Source organism: Xylaria bambusicola (genome assembly GCF_022495145.1).
Source record: "Xylaria bambusicola strain CBS 139988 unplaced genomic scaffold F5B22scaffold_14, whole genome shotgun sequence".
Taxonomy (NCBI): domain Eukaryota; kingdom Fungi; phylum Ascomycota; class Sordariomycetes; order Xylariales; family Xylariaceae; genus Xylaria; species Xylaria bambusicola.
Window position 1 is genome coordinate 397602 of NW_025953567.1, and position 16938 is coordinate 414539.

General features: G+C 48.5%; 5 protein-coding genes across 5 annotated transcripts; 1 reads left to right on the forward strand and 4 right to left on the reverse strand.

Moving 5' to 3' along the window:
• Positions 1-306: 306 nt before the first annotated feature.
• F5B22DRAFT_87741 (glycoside hydrolase family 55 protein) lies at positions 307-3274 on the forward strand. Its single transcript, XM_047980654.1, has 5 exons — positions 307-674; positions 726-2070; positions 2215-2281; positions 2374-2887; positions 2945-3274. The coding sequence occupies exons 1-5, from the start codon at positions 373-375 to the stop codon at positions 3189-3191; spliced, it is 2475 nt and encodes an 824-aa protein (XP_047832118.1). The 5' UTR covers positions 307-372; the 3' UTR covers positions 3192-3274.
• Positions 3275-3316: 42 nt separating this feature from the next.
• Positions 3317-5062, reverse strand: F5B22DRAFT_601394 (uncharacterized protein). Its single transcript, XM_047974608.1, has 2 exons — positions 4559-5062; positions 3317-4394 (listed from the first exon to the last, which is right to left on the reverse strand). The coding sequence occupies exons 1-2, from the start codon at positions 4766-4768 to the stop codon at positions 3870-3872; spliced, it is 735 nt and encodes a 244-aa protein (XP_047832119.1). The 5' UTR covers positions 4769-5062; the 3' UTR covers positions 3317-3869.
• Positions 5063-5427: 365 nt separating this feature from the next.
• On the reverse strand, positions 5428-11091 carry F5B22DRAFT_87928 (uncharacterized protein). Its single transcript, XM_047980656.1, has 7 exons — positions 10500-11091; positions 9776-10448; positions 8190-9698; positions 7981-8086; positions 7635-7845; positions 6376-7585; positions 5428-6297 (listed from the first exon to the last, which is right to left on the reverse strand). Exons 1-7 carry the CDS (start codon positions 10815-10817, stop codon positions 5516-5518), a joined length of 4809 nt encoding a protein of 1602 aa, XP_047832120.1. The 5' UTR covers positions 10818-11091; the 3' UTR covers positions 5428-5515.
• A 969-nt stretch (positions 11092-12060) lies between these two features.
• F5B22DRAFT_635507 (glycoside hydrolase family 61 protein) lies at positions 12061-12937 on the reverse strand (the record flags this gene model as incomplete). Its single annotated transcript, XM_047977156.1, has 3 exons — positions 12061-12249; positions 12325-12813; positions 12872-12937. 3 exons carry the CDS (start codon positions 12935-12937, stop codon positions 12061-12063), a joined length of 744 nt encoding a protein of 247 aa, XP_047832121.1.
• Positions 12938-13896: 959 nt separating this feature from the next.
• F5B22DRAFT_601405 (MFS transporter) lies at positions 13897-16322 on the reverse strand. Its single transcript, XM_047974609.1, has 5 exons — positions 15838-16322; positions 15633-15760; positions 15430-15569; positions 15171-15297; positions 13897-15103 (listed from the first exon to the last, which is right to left on the reverse strand). Exons 1-5 carry the CDS (start codon positions 15942-15944, stop codon positions 14079-14081), a joined length of 1527 nt encoding a protein of 508 aa, XP_047832122.1. The 5' UTR covers positions 15945-16322; the 3' UTR covers positions 13897-14078.
• Between the last annotated feature and the right edge of the window lie 616 nt (positions 16323-16938).

Here is a 16938-nt window from a genome sequence, read left to right on the forward strand (position 1 = left end):
GGCTAAGAGCGCCATCTCATTAGACTTGCGTCTGCTTTACCATTCTGTAGATGCCCAAGTCCAAATCTGGTAAGATGGAGGTTCCCAATCCAGCGCCAATCTGAGGCTGAGATCTTGCTAGACCGGTCCGGCCACTCTTTCTTTCCCACGAGTCGCGTCATCTATGCTGTACTTAGTGTATGTAGCGTAGCATTATAGTGTAGTAGCACGATAGTAGGATTAGGTAGTTTGGGTTAATCTCCATCGTGACTGGCGGCGTTTGGTGCCATGGCATATTGCAATAAATATGATATAAAATACCCGTAGCACCTTCGATCAGGATGCTCCTCGCTTTTGGGTGCTTGGCGTGTTGGCCGCATTGCCTCTTTCAAAATGCGTTTCTCTACCGTTCTAGGCTGCGTCCTCCCGCTTGTTCTAGCGGAAGAGCTGGTCATCCCAGCAGTTGAGGATGCCGTCAAGTTCCAGTTAGCCCATTTCAGCGACTATTACGTCGAGGCGGGCAACTACACAGTCGAGTCCAGAGAAGCTCTACCAATTGCAGAGCGCCGAAATATCGAGGAACGTCAATCGCAGAGTTATTGGTTTGCGGACATAGCCAAGCAAGGCGTTTCGGCTTTTAATGATGATTCGACATATAAGATCTTCCGAAACGTGATGGACTATGGTGCAGTAGGGTATGGGTTGATCCTAAGTCACAAAGGATTGAGGTAGCTAACACGGAACAGAGATGGAACCACCGATGACACTGCTGCCATCCAAAGGGCCATCAATGCTGGAAACAGATGTGCACCCGGTGCATGCAAGTCGAGCAGCACAACCAATGCAGTTGTCTATTTCCCTTCCGGAATCTATAAGGTCTCTTCGTCCATCGTTGTCTCCTACGCAACACTCATGATCGGAAACCCCAATAACCTGCCTACACTAAGAGCAACCCCCGATTTCGTTGGATTCGGAGTCATCGACGGCGCCCAGTACCAACCAGGCGGCATACTTCCTTATGGCGCTACCAATATCTTCTGGCGACAGGTCAGGAATTTTGTTATCGACATGACTAACATTCCCTCAGCAAGTAGCGCCACTGGAATACATTGGCCAACGTCTCAGGCTACGAGCTTGGACAATATTATTATTAGAATGGATGACCACGCCGGCACTCAGCACCAAGGCCTTTTCATCGAAGAGGGTTCAGGTGGTTTCCTGAGTAACCTTAGATTCTACGGAGGTAAATATGGTGCCGTCTTCGGAAACCAGCAGTTCACAGTCCGTAATCTCTACTTCACCGGCGTATTTACCGCCATCTCCCAGATATGGAACTGGGGGTGGACATACCAAGGAATTGATATAGCGAACTGCTCCGTTGGCCTCGAGATGGCGTACCGAAATGACAATGGCAAGGAAGTTGTGGGCTCGGCGGTCTTTTTTGACAGCTACATCAAAGATGTGGATGTCGCCTTTAGCATATCGAGAGACAAGAACTCGCAGCCTAGCACGGGCGGTAGTTTAGCCATTGAAAATGTTCAGCTCTACCATGTCGGAGTCGCTGTTCAACATGCGCCGAGCAAGTCTACACTTCTCGCAGGCTCGGCCGGCACAAGCGTTATCGAAAGCTGGGTCACAGGACATGTCTATCGTCCTAATGGGCCGAACAAGCTTACCCAAACCCAGACACCGGTTTCTCGTCCCGCGTTGCTCACCCGAGGCGGTGCATACTACAAGCGGGACAAGCCCACCTATTCGACGCTCGCTCTCTCGGCGTTTGTTTCCGTGAGAAGTGCTGGCGCTAAGGGCGATGGAAAGACAGATGACACCCTGGCCCTGCAACAAGTCATCACCGCTGCCGCTGCTGCCGGCAAGATCGTGTATTTCGACGCGGGTACCTACATCATCACCTCAACGCTTTTCATCCCCGCGAATAGCAAGATCGTAGGAGAGGCTTATCCTGTGATCATGTCGAGCGGTTCATTCTTCAATGACGTCAAAAATCCGAAGCCAGTTTTGCAAGTTGGAAAGCAAGGGCAATATGGCGCTGTGGAATTGAGTGACTTGATGATATCTACACGTGGTGCTCAGGTTAGTATCTTCATTATTACACACAATAGCTCTCATTATGGCTCGGGCCGTAATTTGCCTCGACACTCATTTTTCACTTTCATCTCAACCCCAAGGTTTTGAATTGAACAGTTATTTCATGTACTAACTCTGCATTCTCAACAGGCTGGTGCTATCTTGATTCAATGGAATCTGGCATCGTATGATTCTGTGCCCAGTGGAATGTGGGATGGTAAGTGCTACTGAGATGTCACTTTTAAAGGTCGAATTTCATTGTCTAGCGACCGAGTTATATATAGTCTTTACTGACCTTGATCTTTATAGTACACACCCGCGTAGGAGGTACCAAGGGGTCGCAGCTCACATACGCTGAATGTCCTGCAACCACTTCATCCGCCGTCAATAACAACTGCAGATCTGGTCACACCTCCATGCACATTACCCGCTCAGCTACCAACCTGTATATGGAAAACGTATGGCTCTGGACTGCTGATCACGACGTGGATGACCCTTCCCTGCGCCAGATCACTGTGTACACAGGGCGCGGTATGCTCGTTGAGTCGCAACAAGGCAAGATCTGGCTCGTGGGTACCTCTGTAGAGCACCACGTTCGCTACCAGTATCAGTTTCTCAACACCCAGAACATCTACGGTGGCCAGATCCAAACGGAAACCCCCTATTACCAACCTAACCCATCCGCGAGGTCGCCCTTCCCGCTCATCTCTACCGACCCCAACTTCGATGTTTCGTGCCCAAAAGCAACCGCGGCAAGCAACTGTGCTGAAGCATGGGGTCTTGTAGTGAGGGCGAGCAAGAATGTACTCATCTACGGTGCTGGGTAAGTTACATCTATCACTACTATTAAAAGTTCATGAGCTAACCTGATCGTTTGCAGGCTCTACTCATTCTTCAGCAATTATGACACGTCTTGCTCTGCTGCTGGGGCCCAGACTCTTTGCCAGCAAGGAATGGTGCTCTATGACGCTAACGCAATCAACTTCCGGGTGTACGGCCTGAATACAATCGGCACGTATGGTATGATCTACAAGGATAGGGTGAGGATGGCGACGTATGACTACAACACCAACGTCTACCCGAGCTCTATCATATCATTCGACAATGGTGTACGTGAGGTCTTTTGAGATTTCCAACTGATCTCAAGTTTTCGCTAGGCTATGTATGTAGGTCGTTGAATCTCTTTGTTCAGCAAGGTGATGTGGTAACAAATGCTGACCAGAAAAAAAGACAAAGAAAAAAGCATATATGACGCCCATTGTACTTGTAGAATAAAACAGGGCTATTGTATATTATACATTACTAGTAATATTAATGAGTTGTATACGGACCCAATTGTCAACTGCAGCTACTAATACATTTTGAGATAACTTAATACATGCCGAAACAGAGAATATTATCCCAATAGCCACTTTACTATCGTTACTAGCAAACCAAAGCAACAGAAATGAGCGTAGGCAACGATAGGACATATACCAAACGACCGACCCACTCGATTCTTTTCGCCTTTCAAAATCATTAAGGGAATGATCAACGATTGAGATCATTCGGCCTCTGTTGTATTCCCACAACCAGCACATTCTCTGTCAAACCCCGACGACACCACAGGGCTGGAATGCAACATCGAAGAAATGTTGAAAAATGCTCTAATGTCGAGAAGGAATAGAGATTAATATAATTAAACATTAATAAGGTATTGTTACGATCAAATTCGTCATGGGCTTGCTTCATGTTGCATGGAATCACTGGATTCCCATCACAAATTCTTCCATTGTTGATCGTGAACTTGTGCCCCAATTTCTTTTTCATGAATCTTTGTATGAATTGTATCTCCGACCGCGATATTTGTTCTCTCTCTGCGGATTAGGGCCGGGGGGAGGCATCGATTCATACTTGTATTGGTGCAAAGTAAGATAGTGCGCGTAAAGGTCCATGACGTTATTCCAGAGATTCTTAGCCTTTGAAAACCAAGCAGATTTACCCCGTTTGCTCTTCGTTGGCGGTTTTAAATGACGTGCTGAAGATGGGCTCATTCTAGATAGCGGAGTTTCAGAGCATGTGTCTTCCTTGTGTAGTCGCTCCAGTTGGCTGAACAGGCCTTCTCCCTGGGACGCATCGATCCATGGGCTCGAAATGTCAATAGTAGATTCGTCGTAGACGAACTGCGTAGCTGCGATGTCCCGAGTGTACTGCACATCGCGATGCTCGTCTTTGTAGTACCAGTTCCATCTATTCCCGTCGCTATAATAGACATCCGAGTGCTTTAGCGAAAGAGGATGGGGTTCCCATAGCCAGGTCGGGGCTCTCGGCTTCTCGAAAGCATTCCGGGCCTTTTCATCTCATTAGCAGCGATCATAATTGATGTGCAAGCATTGAGTCTAGATCAAAAAATAGACGATGCCTATATGGACAGAATCCGCTCTCCTTAAGAGATGAAATGACTGACTTTTAATAGCAGCTAGAAACTCACTAAGGGGGCGAATGTTCTACTCACGCTGTTGCAGTCGCTAGCCGACTCTTCTGCCTCCTTTCTTTCAACATAATGGCGGTTGTTCCTAAGCAGATGATGGCGCTCGGTAGTTTGGGCGGCGTCGTGTCGCGGAATTTGTGGCTGTCCGTCGAAGTAAGAGTGGGTGCAACCAAAGTATTCATAATTGACAACTTCAAAATGCTCCATGTTGGTCCCATAGTAATAGGGGTCCATGATGACAGGCGCTGGAGCTGTCTTGATGAATGAGACAGCGCAAAGAGGGAGTTCGATTACAGTGATAAGGGAAAGAAGACAACACGTGCGCGGGAGAGCGGGAGGACAAGCCCGTAGATAAACCCTTATACTTACCTACATCTCAAGAACGACGAAAATCGTCAAGGTTTCAGTCTAGGTTTGACAATGCTTTACTTCACCTCGAATTAATAACAAGGTCACCGTGTAGGCAGCAAAGTTTGGCATTAACTTCACTGAGTGCGTGACCTAAAGTTATGCAGAGGAAACCTGGCTGCTACCGGGAGGAGAGAGGTGTGAAGGGAGCAAATAATGGTGTTTAACTTCGAATTATATAGCCCCTAGTCCTGGTTATTCGGGGACTCCCGGCTTCTCCTGACCCCTCTAGGAAGAGCTCCGACGTCATCGCGCTATTGAGAAATGGCACATGCCACTCATTGCATTTATCTCCAGAAAAATTAGGGCTCAATTTCGAATATCTGATGGATCCGGGGTACTTGATATACTCGCATCCTATGCCAGGGTATCGTTCGTGTAAAGAATAGCATGACATGGGAGGCCACACAATTCCACTCCATAAGCTATGCTTGACTCAGTCAGTCAGTTATCTACGAAGAGGAACAGGTAGATGTATTAGTCACTAGGTAAAAGGGTACTAGTATTTGCTTCGTCAGCCTCATGTAGGTCCAAACTAAATTGCATCAATTCTTCGCCAAATTGCTACAATATTCAGTCCATTAGATATTGTTTCCTCAAGTTTGCCTTCCATTCGTCCAGTGGTATCCATCTCCTCTGGTGATTAAGACTTGGGGATAAGGGCAGATGATTCTTTGGCAAGTCTTTGAAACGTGCCTCATCCCAGCTCGGAATCTCTAGGAATTTGTGTTCTTTCCTGCATTTGAACCCTGGAATTTTGAGTTCATCTTTCATAAGCAGGGCATGGCATTTGTAGTCAAGCTGGACATTCCCTACACAATCAGCGCAGTTTAGTAGTGGCTGATCCATTACAGTCCATTGCTCATCGCATCCGTCGCAAGCGACAAACCATGTCGGTTTGGGTGGCGCATCTTCTGGCGCAGCTTCTATGATATCGGTTGTAATTCTTGTAGGCTTTCTCCCGGGCCGGAATTCCTCAGCTTCGTGTGTGGGATCAGGCGCCGAGGAGGATGTACCTGTCCTCACTGGCTTCCCCTCGTCTTTTCCAGCGTCGCCGTTTTCGGGTTGCCCGTTCTCTCTACCATTGGTCTTTGCGGAAGCAGGCCCTTCCCGGTCTTTCATAGAAATAGACCTGTTAGATTCCATCTGCGAGGTTTTCTCATGTAGCATGCTGGCCATCGATTGTATCGGAGCCGACTTCGGCGAAGCAATGGGGGTTGAGACCCATTCATCCCAGTTACCTAGATCTTTAGCTTGATCTGCGTTGCGCATATTCCACGTAATCTTGTGATTCTCGTCGTCCTCAATCGTGACAAATAATCTACCTAGTAACCAAAATGCGTAGGTATCATTGTCTATCAAGAACGATTGTTAGTGAGTGCGGGATTGCATAATTATAAGGGGGCCGGCGAATCACTGTTCTAGTAACGTACCTTCGTCTGAGTCCGAGAGAAGTTCTAATCCTGCACGGACAATTCTCTCAACCCAACGCTTTGCTGGTCCTGACATCGTCGCGCGCTTGTAATGATAGCGTATAATGCAACATATTGTCGTAATGTTCCCCCAAGCGTCCATCCCGTCGCTAACGTCTGGTAATAAGGCTACCATAGATGCTCCTAATGCCTCAACTTTCTCGTCGGAGATGCTAGGTTGGAAGGCCTTGCCGAGATAGATCTGAGCTAGCAAGTCGGTCATTGCATATATTCTCGCTTGCGGTAGTGTGTTGCTAGGGTGAGCTTTAAGGGACTCTAATGCCGCCACGCGGGTGTCAATCACCGTCTTCTCATCCACAGTACCGCTTGTAAGCTCCAATGTCCGCGCGAATTCCTCTCGGAGCAAGAACAAAAGGTCGTAAGCCTTCTGCTTACTGCCAATATCAATGGCAATAAGGAAAAATCTTTCAATGATATCCCATCGTCCCGTGGTGTCGGCTGCGAATGAGAGCATGTCGGAGTCCTCGTCAAGAAGACCGATGATAAATTCATTCACAAGCTCATCAAAGTAGGCATCCCACACATCCCTTCTCTCGTTCAAGGTATCGATAAAGGCCATGAATTCGCCCCATTCCTGTGCTTCCTCATAACGGCTGAGGACCTTCGAGTATGCGCTAAAGTGAACATATTCGTAATCCAGACTTTCGCGATGGGTTTGGGCCGCAGTAACATGGTCGCCAAGCTCCCAGAGTTTGTTGCCTAGGTCAAAGGTAATTCTAGCTAAGAGGGCTGTATTAGCAGAATCGCTCATCCAAGATTTGTCTTTGGCGCGAATGTCATCAACAGCTTTCTTGGCTCGTTTGAGGAGTTCGACCCCGTCCTCCTTACTGGTACCCGGTCGGCTAGACACGAAATGGCATGCATGCCAGTTTTGAGGGTTCAGTTCGAGAGCTTTCTTGGCTCGTCGTTGTGAGATCTCGCCCTTTTCCTCTTCATTATCGCATAACTGGAACGCCTGAAGAGCGCCATGGATCTCCCACAATGACTCCTGAGCTAGCGTGAACTTATCGGCTAATAACTCCTTGCGCGCCCATGTCTCGATCCTCTCGAGCTCCCGTGATGAGAATTTAGTGCCCTCCCAGTCTTCATATCCCTCCCATTTATCATCTCGATAGACATTAGGGTCATCGGGCATCGTATTTCCCTCCAGCTTCAGGAGATGTTAGTCTGGGTATCACTTATAGAATTCGAAACCTTACTCTAGATAGATATCCTCGGATAAAACATGTTGCAGCCAGAAAATGGCGCTTAAGGAACTCCACCTTGATAAAAAGGTGTGTTGCCATACGCCTTGCCGCGCTTATTAGGATTACCTCGTGTAGACGAGCTGGCGATGATTTGATATCGGCCACAAACTTTAGATCTGCCTCGTCCGTGATATATTTCGTGACCGACGAGTCACTCAGCCAACTATATGGAGCAAGTCAGCGTCTTGCTCTCCAACGATTACCGGGCATAGCTCCATATCAACCATAAAGTTAGAGCAATAAATAGCTGGTTGCTTGATGGTGAGGAGCAGGTTGCGCAAATCTGAAATCAACGTACCGCTCAACTTCGTGAACGCCAGCAGTTGAGTACACCCACTCTATCCGAGCCTCACGTATGTATTCGGCTTCACCTTGCTCCCAGGTCTTCATGCTTACATTAGCATCTACATTGGTACTAGTTAGCTATTCATATCCGACTTCTATAGGAAAGGAGGTTATGGATTGGTCGTGCGCTGAGCTAATCCAAACGAAGGCGGAGTTACTCACCAAAACACCAAAATAATGAGTCGATACCACAGTCGCTCGTAAAAAGGCGGACAAGCAGAGGTCCCACTAATGCCTTGAGCTTTCGGTCGGCCACGGCCAAGTCGACAGCCTGCAAGTGCTCCAAGAGCCAGTACATAGCGTACTGACGTAGGGCTTCTTGTTTCCTTAGCTCTTCATCGGTCAGTATAGTCAGACATGTAAGGACAATCCTGGCATCGGCGTTGTCGGGATCAACATGTATAAATTCCTTGAGCCTAGCACCCATCTTTTCTTGAAAAAACTCCTCAAATGCGAAGCGCTTGAAGAGCTCTTCGGGACAAACGGTAGTTAGGAAATGTCGGACAATATTGACTTCTGACTCTTGGATGACTTGTAGCCGCGATGATAGTTTACCGTTCCCGTTGGGTGTCCCATCTTCTTGAACTTCTAGAGTGGGTATCTGGTTCCTTATCTCCGGATTTCGCCAGTCAACTGCACCGGAATCTGTGACGCAGAAGATCGGGTATTTCTCTCTGAGTTTATGCGCTAGTGGAAGCAAAGAGAGTGCGGTTAACGCTACAGGCTCTTCGGCCTCACTAGCCTTCACCAGTGTGTTAGATACCTGCCGTCGTAGAGTTGGTGACTGTTGATCACTTTGAGGTTCTACAATAGGCCGTCGGTGCTTGACAGAGAGAATCGCATCCATCATTTCGATAGAGAAGTAGCGGCGACCCTTATCGATCCAAAGAATGATCTCATTAATCTCTCGAATCTCCTTAAGAGTACGATTATTGTTAAGGCGACGAAGTTCGGCTGTTATCTGGTCCTTCCGAGGTTTGCCGGCATCTCTTAGTACTTCCCTGATATCTTCAGTGAGATCTACCTTGGAGAGAGCAGTGAGACTTGTATTCAGGTTGAAGTAGTCGCCCTCACACTTGTCCTGGAGCTCGTTTAAGATAACCTGTCGCCATTCGGAGATACCTGGTCTAGTATCGTCTCTCAACATTTGCATGGTATCCATTTGAGAATTGATATACTTCTTAACATCCGGCCCATTGTATCTGGTGATTGGGAGTTCCGCGTACGTTACATTATCGGCTGGGCTCAGGTAGCCTTCAACTAGCTCAGGCCTTCCCGTTAAGAAAACTCGAACTTTCGATTTGTCAGCTAGTTTGCTATGCTTTTGGAGCAAAGGGACAAGTTCTGGGTCGAGGGTGTCAATGAAAATATAGAATGTCGTATTGGAGTTCTGGAGTTCTTTGTTGGTGAAGAAAAGCTGCTCCCATAGATCGAGTGCTCCGTCAAAGTGAGGTGCTCGTTCTACCGCCGAAGCCACTGATTTAGTCATAGCCTCATACGATGTAGCAAGCTGCCAAAGTAATGTCCTTGAAACCCTCTGAAGATATGTACTTTCATCTTCGTCGTCTGGCTTTCGCTTATCACCATCGGCAAAGTAGTATGCTGCAACAACACGGGACGATGGCGCTTCCGGGCCTAGTCGCCTAATCGATTTGATCGTGTTGGCCATCACTGCGTAAATCCTCATATCAGATATTGCACGTATGGACACTCGCGACGCAGTAACCGTTTGTGCTAAGAATACTCACTCGATGTTTTCCCTGTCCCCCCTGTACCAGTAAGAACAAATATTGACTCTTCGGGGTGCTTCGCCGTAGCCCAATGAGAGAAGGTGTCGCTTGCCTTCCACCATGTACCTGTGCCCTCGACCAGCGAGTTTAGGCGAGTGTCAAATGCCCTCTGCCAGGAGGATACAGGCTCCCCGTCGCTATCGAGAGTCGAACCAGGAAACCCTAGCGCTTTGGCTATAGAGCGACGCCATTTTTTAGCTTCATCTTCGCGCTTCTGCTCTCTCTGCGTTTCAAGAATTAATTTAACATCACCGGCACTGTCACTGACGAGTCTGTAAGTCTGAGCGCCAACGAGCATAGCCTCTTTAGAGTTGAGCTTGTCCATCATGCCTAATAAGTCCTGGACACCGTCATCATTGAGGAACAGCTGTTGCGTGAACCTAAGGAACCTCGTGTGCTTTTTGCGCAACTTGATCGTGCGGCTACAGATCTCGACGAAGAGTTTCAAGTTTTGGGACGCCAAGCGAGTCAGTCTGCCATCCATCCGGCCTTGATAAGACTGCAGTCTCTCGAAGAATTCCATGCACTTCTCCAATAGCTCGGCAAGATTGGCGAATGTCCCTTCATAGCCCTGCCATGCCTGAACAACGAATGTCAAGGCATTGTAACACATTCCAGCTGGGGCAAACACCTATAATTTGTGTCAATCTTTACAAGTGACCGAAAAGTGCAGGTTGCCTACGTTAGACACGCCATCTGTGACAATTCCTCCTATTGTCGCTATGCACTGAAGCGTTTTCCCGATGACATCTGTAAACTCGCCATACTTTTCTGACTTCTTCTCATCTGCTTTCTGTACGCGGTCGACATAGTTGAGGACATCGTCAATAGTCAATGTCTGCTGCACCTTCTTTGGATCGCCGCCCGCAAGCTCAATGACCTTGGCATGGACTTCTTTCCAAATAGCCTCAATCTCTTTTTGGTCGGCTAGGTCTATCTTGGTTGACTCGGAACTGGTGCTAATTCCTGTAGTCGAAGATTGGAGGGTAGCGGGCGCCATCGCGACCAGTTAACCGTTAACCTAGCTGGGGACCCTCAAAGGCTCTGCCTTTTTTGTGTAATACAATAAAAACTTCGCTACGTTACTCGAAAATGAGAGACGTGTAATTAGTTATTAATAAGAAACATCAACAATGGCATGACCTCGTACAATCTTCCATTAACAGAGGAGGCCTGGGGTTTTATTGTGCTGCTCATTCTTTCCTATCATAAATAAAACTCGTGGCCGAGAGCCGAAGTATTAATAGATCCGCCCACTTCGCTAGAACCGGCTCCATTATTTGCAGGAGGCAACACATCTGCGTTAACCGTTAGTGGGATGAACTCAGGTCTTGTCCCCAAACTCTCGCTATATTCCATACTCTCTCGGCACGTCTGATCTGGGTGATAGGCATCTGAAGGCGCTTACATACACTGGTCTAGTCCCGGAAGGATCGCGCCGTCAGCTCATGATGTACGAAGTAGGGGCTGGTTTGTTTTGGGCAGGGTTGGCTTGGGTTGGGACAGCGCTGAAACTCCACAATGAACCAACATGCATTGCTAAACATGTCGGCCATCACGATCATGTAACCCATCGAGCGAGCACTAAGCTGGATAACTCGACTGCATCTGGAGTCTTGTTCGGCATTGATACACAAATGACAGAGGCGTGAAGGCAGCAATGTTGATCTGCTTACCTTGATCACACATAGGATGTCATACAGTGTAGCTGATCTACGAATGACACAAGGCGTACGTAATCAATTCGCCTAGCATTACGGAGCTTAACCGAGCTCTTGATTTTAAGTGCTACATCAATTCAGACAAAGCTAAATGCACCCCTCCTTCTTGAAACTAAAGAGCGCGTTTCTACACCAACCCTAGTTTCGAATATGGAAGGATGGCTGACAGGAGGATCAATGCCACCTTCTAACTTCAATACCTATCTCAGACGAACAAAAGGGTTGTCTTCCGCCCGACTTGCGCTTCACTGGACACCTGAAAGTGTGCTGGTAGGGCTGAGGCTCGCATGATTATTGCCGCCACCTTCGAGCCCCAATCACAAAAACGGCATAGTCGAGGCATGATCTCGCGTTCGACGGCACAACCATGATTACAATATTGGTTTCTATTGCGACTTAGTAGACAGGTATTTCGAGCATCTGCTCCTCTTATGACTCCTAATACCATGAGCAGGTTGACCAGCTCCCTGGGGAGGCCATGCGCAAAATCCCAGCAAGCCGCAGTAACCACACTGATTCCATCTAGCACTGAATAACGGGTACGTTTCCTGGAGCGTTATAAGTCTTGCCGCCGTTATCAGGCTGGCCCGCTAAACCGTAGATATTGACTAAAATGCTGGGGTCATTCTGCTTGTAAACACCTGGGAAGCTGACCGTCTGGCTTGGAGAGAAAGTGCCACTGCCGCTGATTTTCAACTGGGCACAGGACATCTACACAAGATTAACAGTCAGTCATTGGTCACCGTTTACCACATATTCATGCGAACACATTTAGGGTCGACCCACGTAGAATTGCGCCCCCATGTTCTGATGGGCCGAGTGCAAGGCTAGGATTTCAACACGCATCAGATAATCACCTGGGGCGATGCATTGCGGCATTTTGAACTTTGTCCAGCCTTGGTTTGCGACCATGTTGTCGACGCCCCATTTCTTAGAGGAAGGGTCGAACGTATCTTCCCAAATCTTGAACCACTTCAGTCCGGTCTTGCTCGCGGTCGCGGCATTGTCAACCTTTGCTAGCCATGCGGTGATGGGCCCCTTATGCGATTTCGCGATCGGGTGGTCGGGGTCGTTGGCAAACTGCGCGCCGCCGATCACGTGTCCGAAGTACGCGCCCATTTCGTCTCCAGGTTTGACATTGATGATCTTGCTAGAGGTCCTCCCTTGCTTTTGGCAGATGATGTCTTGCGAGCTCACGTCGTAGACAGGGTTGTTGTCATTCGGGGCACGCAGACCGACTAGCGAACCTTGCTTTTGGCCCGCGACCGAGACTTCCTACGAGTTCAGTCAACAGGAGGGACACATATGTTTACAACATATTCTCTCGTCGTACCTGGAATATGCAGTGAGCCTCTGCCGAAATGGCAAATGCCAAAGCTGCAATATGAGAGAACTTCATTTCTGTTGATCTTCGACAAACACTAGGAGCTGTCGTAGCAGTTGTGTCCTAGGGAGTAATAGTCTCGCGCCCGAGCGGCAACAATAATCATTTATAGAACAATCCGTGGCAGCCGCGGACGTATCTCGCGGAGTAATTCCATGCGAACAAATATATGAGACAATCTCGCAAATTGCCGAATATTGCTAGATTATAGATGTTATACCAGTCGGGCCGTCTTATCTGTCTCCATGAGTATGTATCATGTTCTGGAGAGCTTGCCAATTGGTACGGGCATTTCACTTCCAGTCAAGCATGAAGACCGGCCCGGAAGAGCAAGGCAATATATCCGGGTATTTGGATAGCGGCATGCTAGTCGTCAATCATGCCGTGTGACATAATTCACCTGGGGCACCTCTGCCGAAACACTTCAGATCGAATATCATTGGATCTTGGATTAACAGGTGACAGCACATCGGATCTTCAATGGACTACCGATCCAGGATGCGTCGTGAAGCCAAGATGTCAGTTGGTAAGGTATATGTGGAGGTCGCATATACCATTGATTGAAAATCTGGGGAGCCTAAACGAGGTTCTCGGCTCTCGCGTCGAATGAACCTAGGAATTCTTAACATTGGAAGGGAGGATGATTGATGTGCTTTCCAAGCCACCAAAGCTGAGCGCAATAATAAGGTATTCTTAGTCAGTATCGACTCCCAATACGGATTTTGGCTTAGCAGCACAGAAGATGTGAGACTATGTAGACGCTTTGCTCTCTCCTATCTCTGTGAGCCCCAAGATATGTGGGAGGTGGCTTTTCAATAAGCTCTTATCGGGTCACCTCCAAGGGAGATAGAGATGTTTTATCATTTTATTTCAGCTGGAAAATAACGCGCTGGATGTATGTATGCATGTATGCATGTAACGTTTTGGAAACATAACTCTGTTTTGGTATCGCACTATAGATATCAAAAACTTCATGATTCACTCATCTCGTGTAGATAACAGAAATATTCTATAGCTATTCGAAGATATTGTAATAACCCAATTACCAAAGGTCTACTATACCCAAGTCTTCATCGGATCTCTAACTATAACGAAACCCCGGCCGATGTACATAGGGCAAAGGAAATGGGACCCCTCATAATTATACACTCGTCGCTCATGGCCGCCAGCGGAAGCCAGGGTGCTTCCATTCGAGGCTTTCCATCTCGCTCTCCGATACACCCTGCAACTCTGCGTCGACGTCCTTCGCATCCCGCCTCTTGTTGTCCCAGGCCATCCATAGTAACTGAAGCACAGACACGATGAGGATGATACTTGAGCCCGCCAGATTGATGCCATTGCCGATCTTGTAGTCGGGGGCGTCATACGGCAGGTACGACCACGTGGAGATGAGGCCACCAATGTTGCCGAACATGACGTTGGTTCCGATAGCCATGCTGCGACTCGTGTCGCTCACCACGACGGCTGAAACCTGGGCGTTCGCCAGCGGGCCGGCTGCGAAGGTGCTAACGGCCGCGAGGAACGTTGCGGCGTACCGCACGCGCGCCTCGTGGCTTGCGAGGAATAGGATGTAACCAACCATCGTAAATGGCGCGGTGGCCAGGATGAAGATGACTCTTCGGTCGAAGCGCCAGCTCGAAAAGGATAGGCCGAGGACGAACACGGCACCCACCACATACGGCGGCACTGTGAACAGCTGCTTCTCGATGGTGGTCTTGTTCGGATAGATGGTTGAGACGATGGTGGGCGTGAAGAAAGCGAGGCCTTGCACAGTGATGTTGTTGAGCAGGAAGACGAAGGCCGTCGACAGCACCATGGGATTCCAGAACCCGAGCCACAGCTTCTTCTTGTCGAAGTTGTCGAGGACGGTGGTTTGAGCCATGCGCTCTGACTGGATGCGTGCGATCGCGAGTTCCTTTTCTTCCTGGGAGAGCCAACGTGCTGTCTCAGGGCGGTCGGTCAGAGTGAAGAATGAGATGAGAGATAGTCCGATGGTGATAATCCCTTCTATGCCGAAGATCATACGCCAGGCGTGTAAGCTTCCAAAGTGATCTAATGTGAGAATTCCAGACGCTAGGAGTCCACCAAAAGCGCCTGCCAGAGGCGCCATGACAATGAAAAGTGATAGTCGGAACGTGAGCTCCGCTCTACGGTACCAGCGAGATAGATAGTAGGAGATGCCTATTTTATTGTTAGTCAAGCCGTATTATCAAGCATTGCCAGCCTGAAGTCAACTTCAAGAACGTACCTGGCATCATTCCAGCCTCGAAAATGCCGAGCACAAACCTAACACCGCAGGCCGCTTCTTTGGTTTGGACGAACGCCGTTCCGAGAGAAGTAATACCGAAGCCGAGGGAGATGGCCGGTAAGAACCACTGCATCATTAAGGATTAGTTATCGTCATTTTGAGCGTGCCTATTCATTCAAGTATCCCGAGGCTTCCAAGTTTCGCCCGGCGAGTCGGCATCCGGGCCAGGGCGAGGACGGACAACACAAAAGCCACTTACACCTGGTCCAAAGTATTTACACGCAAGATTGGAGGGTATTTCAAAGACGATGTAGCTTATGTAGAAGATGGATAAGACTATGTTATAGTCATAATTCTTTAGCCCCAAGTCCTTCTCGAAACCAGCCAGACGAGCATTCCCTACATTACTCGTTAGTACTCTACCCCTTTAGCATGGCCAGGCGGGGACGAGATAGAACGTACCGATATTGGCGCGATCAATGAAGCAGAATAAGTATAGAATCGATACAGTTGGAACAATCATGTAATCGAGCTTGTTTCGAAGCCTCTTCTCGGCCGCAGGGTCAAATCGAACGAGGGACTCGCCATGGCTACAGAGTACACGGTTAGAGGTAAGCTCTTCTACACATCAGTTTGTGCAAAAAGCGTGATTGGAAATTTTACTTACTGATCTGTTATGGCGCCGGTCTTCTCTATATCGTGGGACGCGGTCTCCAGTGTCTCCGAGTGAGGTTTTTCACCACGCTCGGAGCTGTGGTTGGATATCGATGCCATTTCTCAATATTGCTTTGCGCCGCGCCCCGTGTAGTACGATTACGGAGCTAGAGAATGTCGAAGATACGTCGGGGATGCAATGACTGACTCGACGCCGAAAACTCCTATCTTATAACGCGAGACTGACCCCACAACCCGCGTGTAGGATAAAAGGACTAGGCTAGGTAGCTCGGCTAGTGAGGTATAATATAATGAAGGACGGGTACACACATATTACACACTATAACTACGACTAACAACGCATACAGAGTACATGTCGATATGTGCCCCAGCTTACTTAGGCTTGGGCAGCCGGGTTCCCGACCAGGCAAATTTGTCAAAGATTGTTGGAGTAAGTATTACGGCAAACTGGGGTGAGATAGACCGGGGCTGGAGTCGTTGGTCAGGCAGAGCCAGTGTTGTCAGGTTTGTTAGGGCCGGGGTTGGCTGGGGCTTTGGGGTAGCGCGGGGAAGCGTCAAGCCGAGGATGGCTAGCCGAGTCCACCACACCGACAGTTAGCCTCACACGGCAGCACTTTGCTCGCCACAGCTTGGTACTAGCATCCCTGGGCAGCGATTCTGAGACCAAGTAGTTTTGCGACTGAGTTTCTCTCGGGTCAGACTTCGGCACTTTCACGTCTGTGGTGAGAATGCTTTGAATCAGGAGAGCTAAGAATGGCTGAGACGGTGAGCGATGGGGCGTGTACAGCGTCCACCCACACATATCTGAGTTCCGGGTAAGCAAACTCCCAGTACTATCAAGGCACAGCTCGATCCTACATGCTCTCCAGCTCCTAGGCAGCTTGGTAGATTGGTCTCTTGGGCCAGCAAGAGCTGTTCCATTTACAAGATCGTGAGCACGGGCATGTATAAGCTTGGGTCCAGTATTAGTCATTCACTAGAGAACGGATCTTCTTATCAGATCATGCATTACTTGCAGATCTTACTCTACTTAAGTAGTACTTAGAAAGCATTGTCTATGTAAGATAAGAGACCTCGTCTCAGCCCAGGAGAC

What these genes read in the sequence shown, in the direction of transcription:
- F5B22DRAFT_87741 (XM_047980654.1), top strand. Translation starts at nt 373, where the DNA reads ATGCGTTTCTCTACCGTTCTAGGCTGCGTCCTCCCGCTTGTTCTAGCG. An exon ending in ATGGACTATGGTGCAGTAGG is followed by an intron (nt 675 to 725) that starts GTATGGGTTGAT and finishes AACACGGAACAG; the next exon opens with AGATGGAACCACCGATGACA. An exon ending in GTACTCATCTACGGTGCTGG is followed by an intron (nt 2,888 to 2,944) that starts GTAAGTTACATC and finishes GATCGTTTGCAG; the next exon opens with GCTCTACTCATTCTTCAGCA.
- F5B22DRAFT_601394 (XM_047974608.1), bottom strand. Translation starts at nt 4,768, where the DNA reads ATGGACCCCTATTACTATGGGACCAACATGGAGCATTTTGAAGTTGTC. An exon ending in CGGCTAGCGACTGCAACAGC is followed by an intron (nt 4,395 to 4,558) that starts GTGAGTAGAACA and finishes TGAGATGAAAAG; the next exon opens with GCCCGGAATGCTTTCGAGAA.
- F5B22DRAFT_87928 (XM_047980656.1), bottom strand. Translation starts at nt 10,817, where the DNA reads ATGGCGCCCGCTACCCTCCAATCTTCGACTACAGGAATTAGCACCAGT. An exon ending in GGGGACAGGGAAAACATCGA is followed by an intron (nt 9,699 to 9,775) that starts GTGAGTATTCTT and finishes GGATTTACGCAG; the next exon opens with TGATGGCCAACACGATCAAA. An exon ending in TCTCTCGGACTCAGACGAAG is followed by an intron (nt 6,298 to 6,375) that starts GTACGTTACTAG and finishes CGTTCTTGATAG; the next exon opens with ACAATGATACCTACGCATTT.
- F5B22DRAFT_601405 (XM_047974609.1), bottom strand. Translation starts at nt 15,944, where the DNA reads ATGGCATCGATATCCAACCACAGCTCCGAGCGTGGTGAAAAACCTCAC. An exon ending in GTAAATACTTTGGACCAGGT is followed by an intron (nt 15,298 to 15,429) that starts GTAAGTGGCTTT and finishes TTAATGATGCAG; the next exon opens with TGGTTCTTACCGGCCATCTC. An exon ending in CGAGGCTGGAATGATGCCAG is followed by an intron (nt 15,104 to 15,170) that starts GTACGTTCTTGA and finishes ACAATAAAATAG; the next exon opens with GCATCTCCTACTATCTATCT.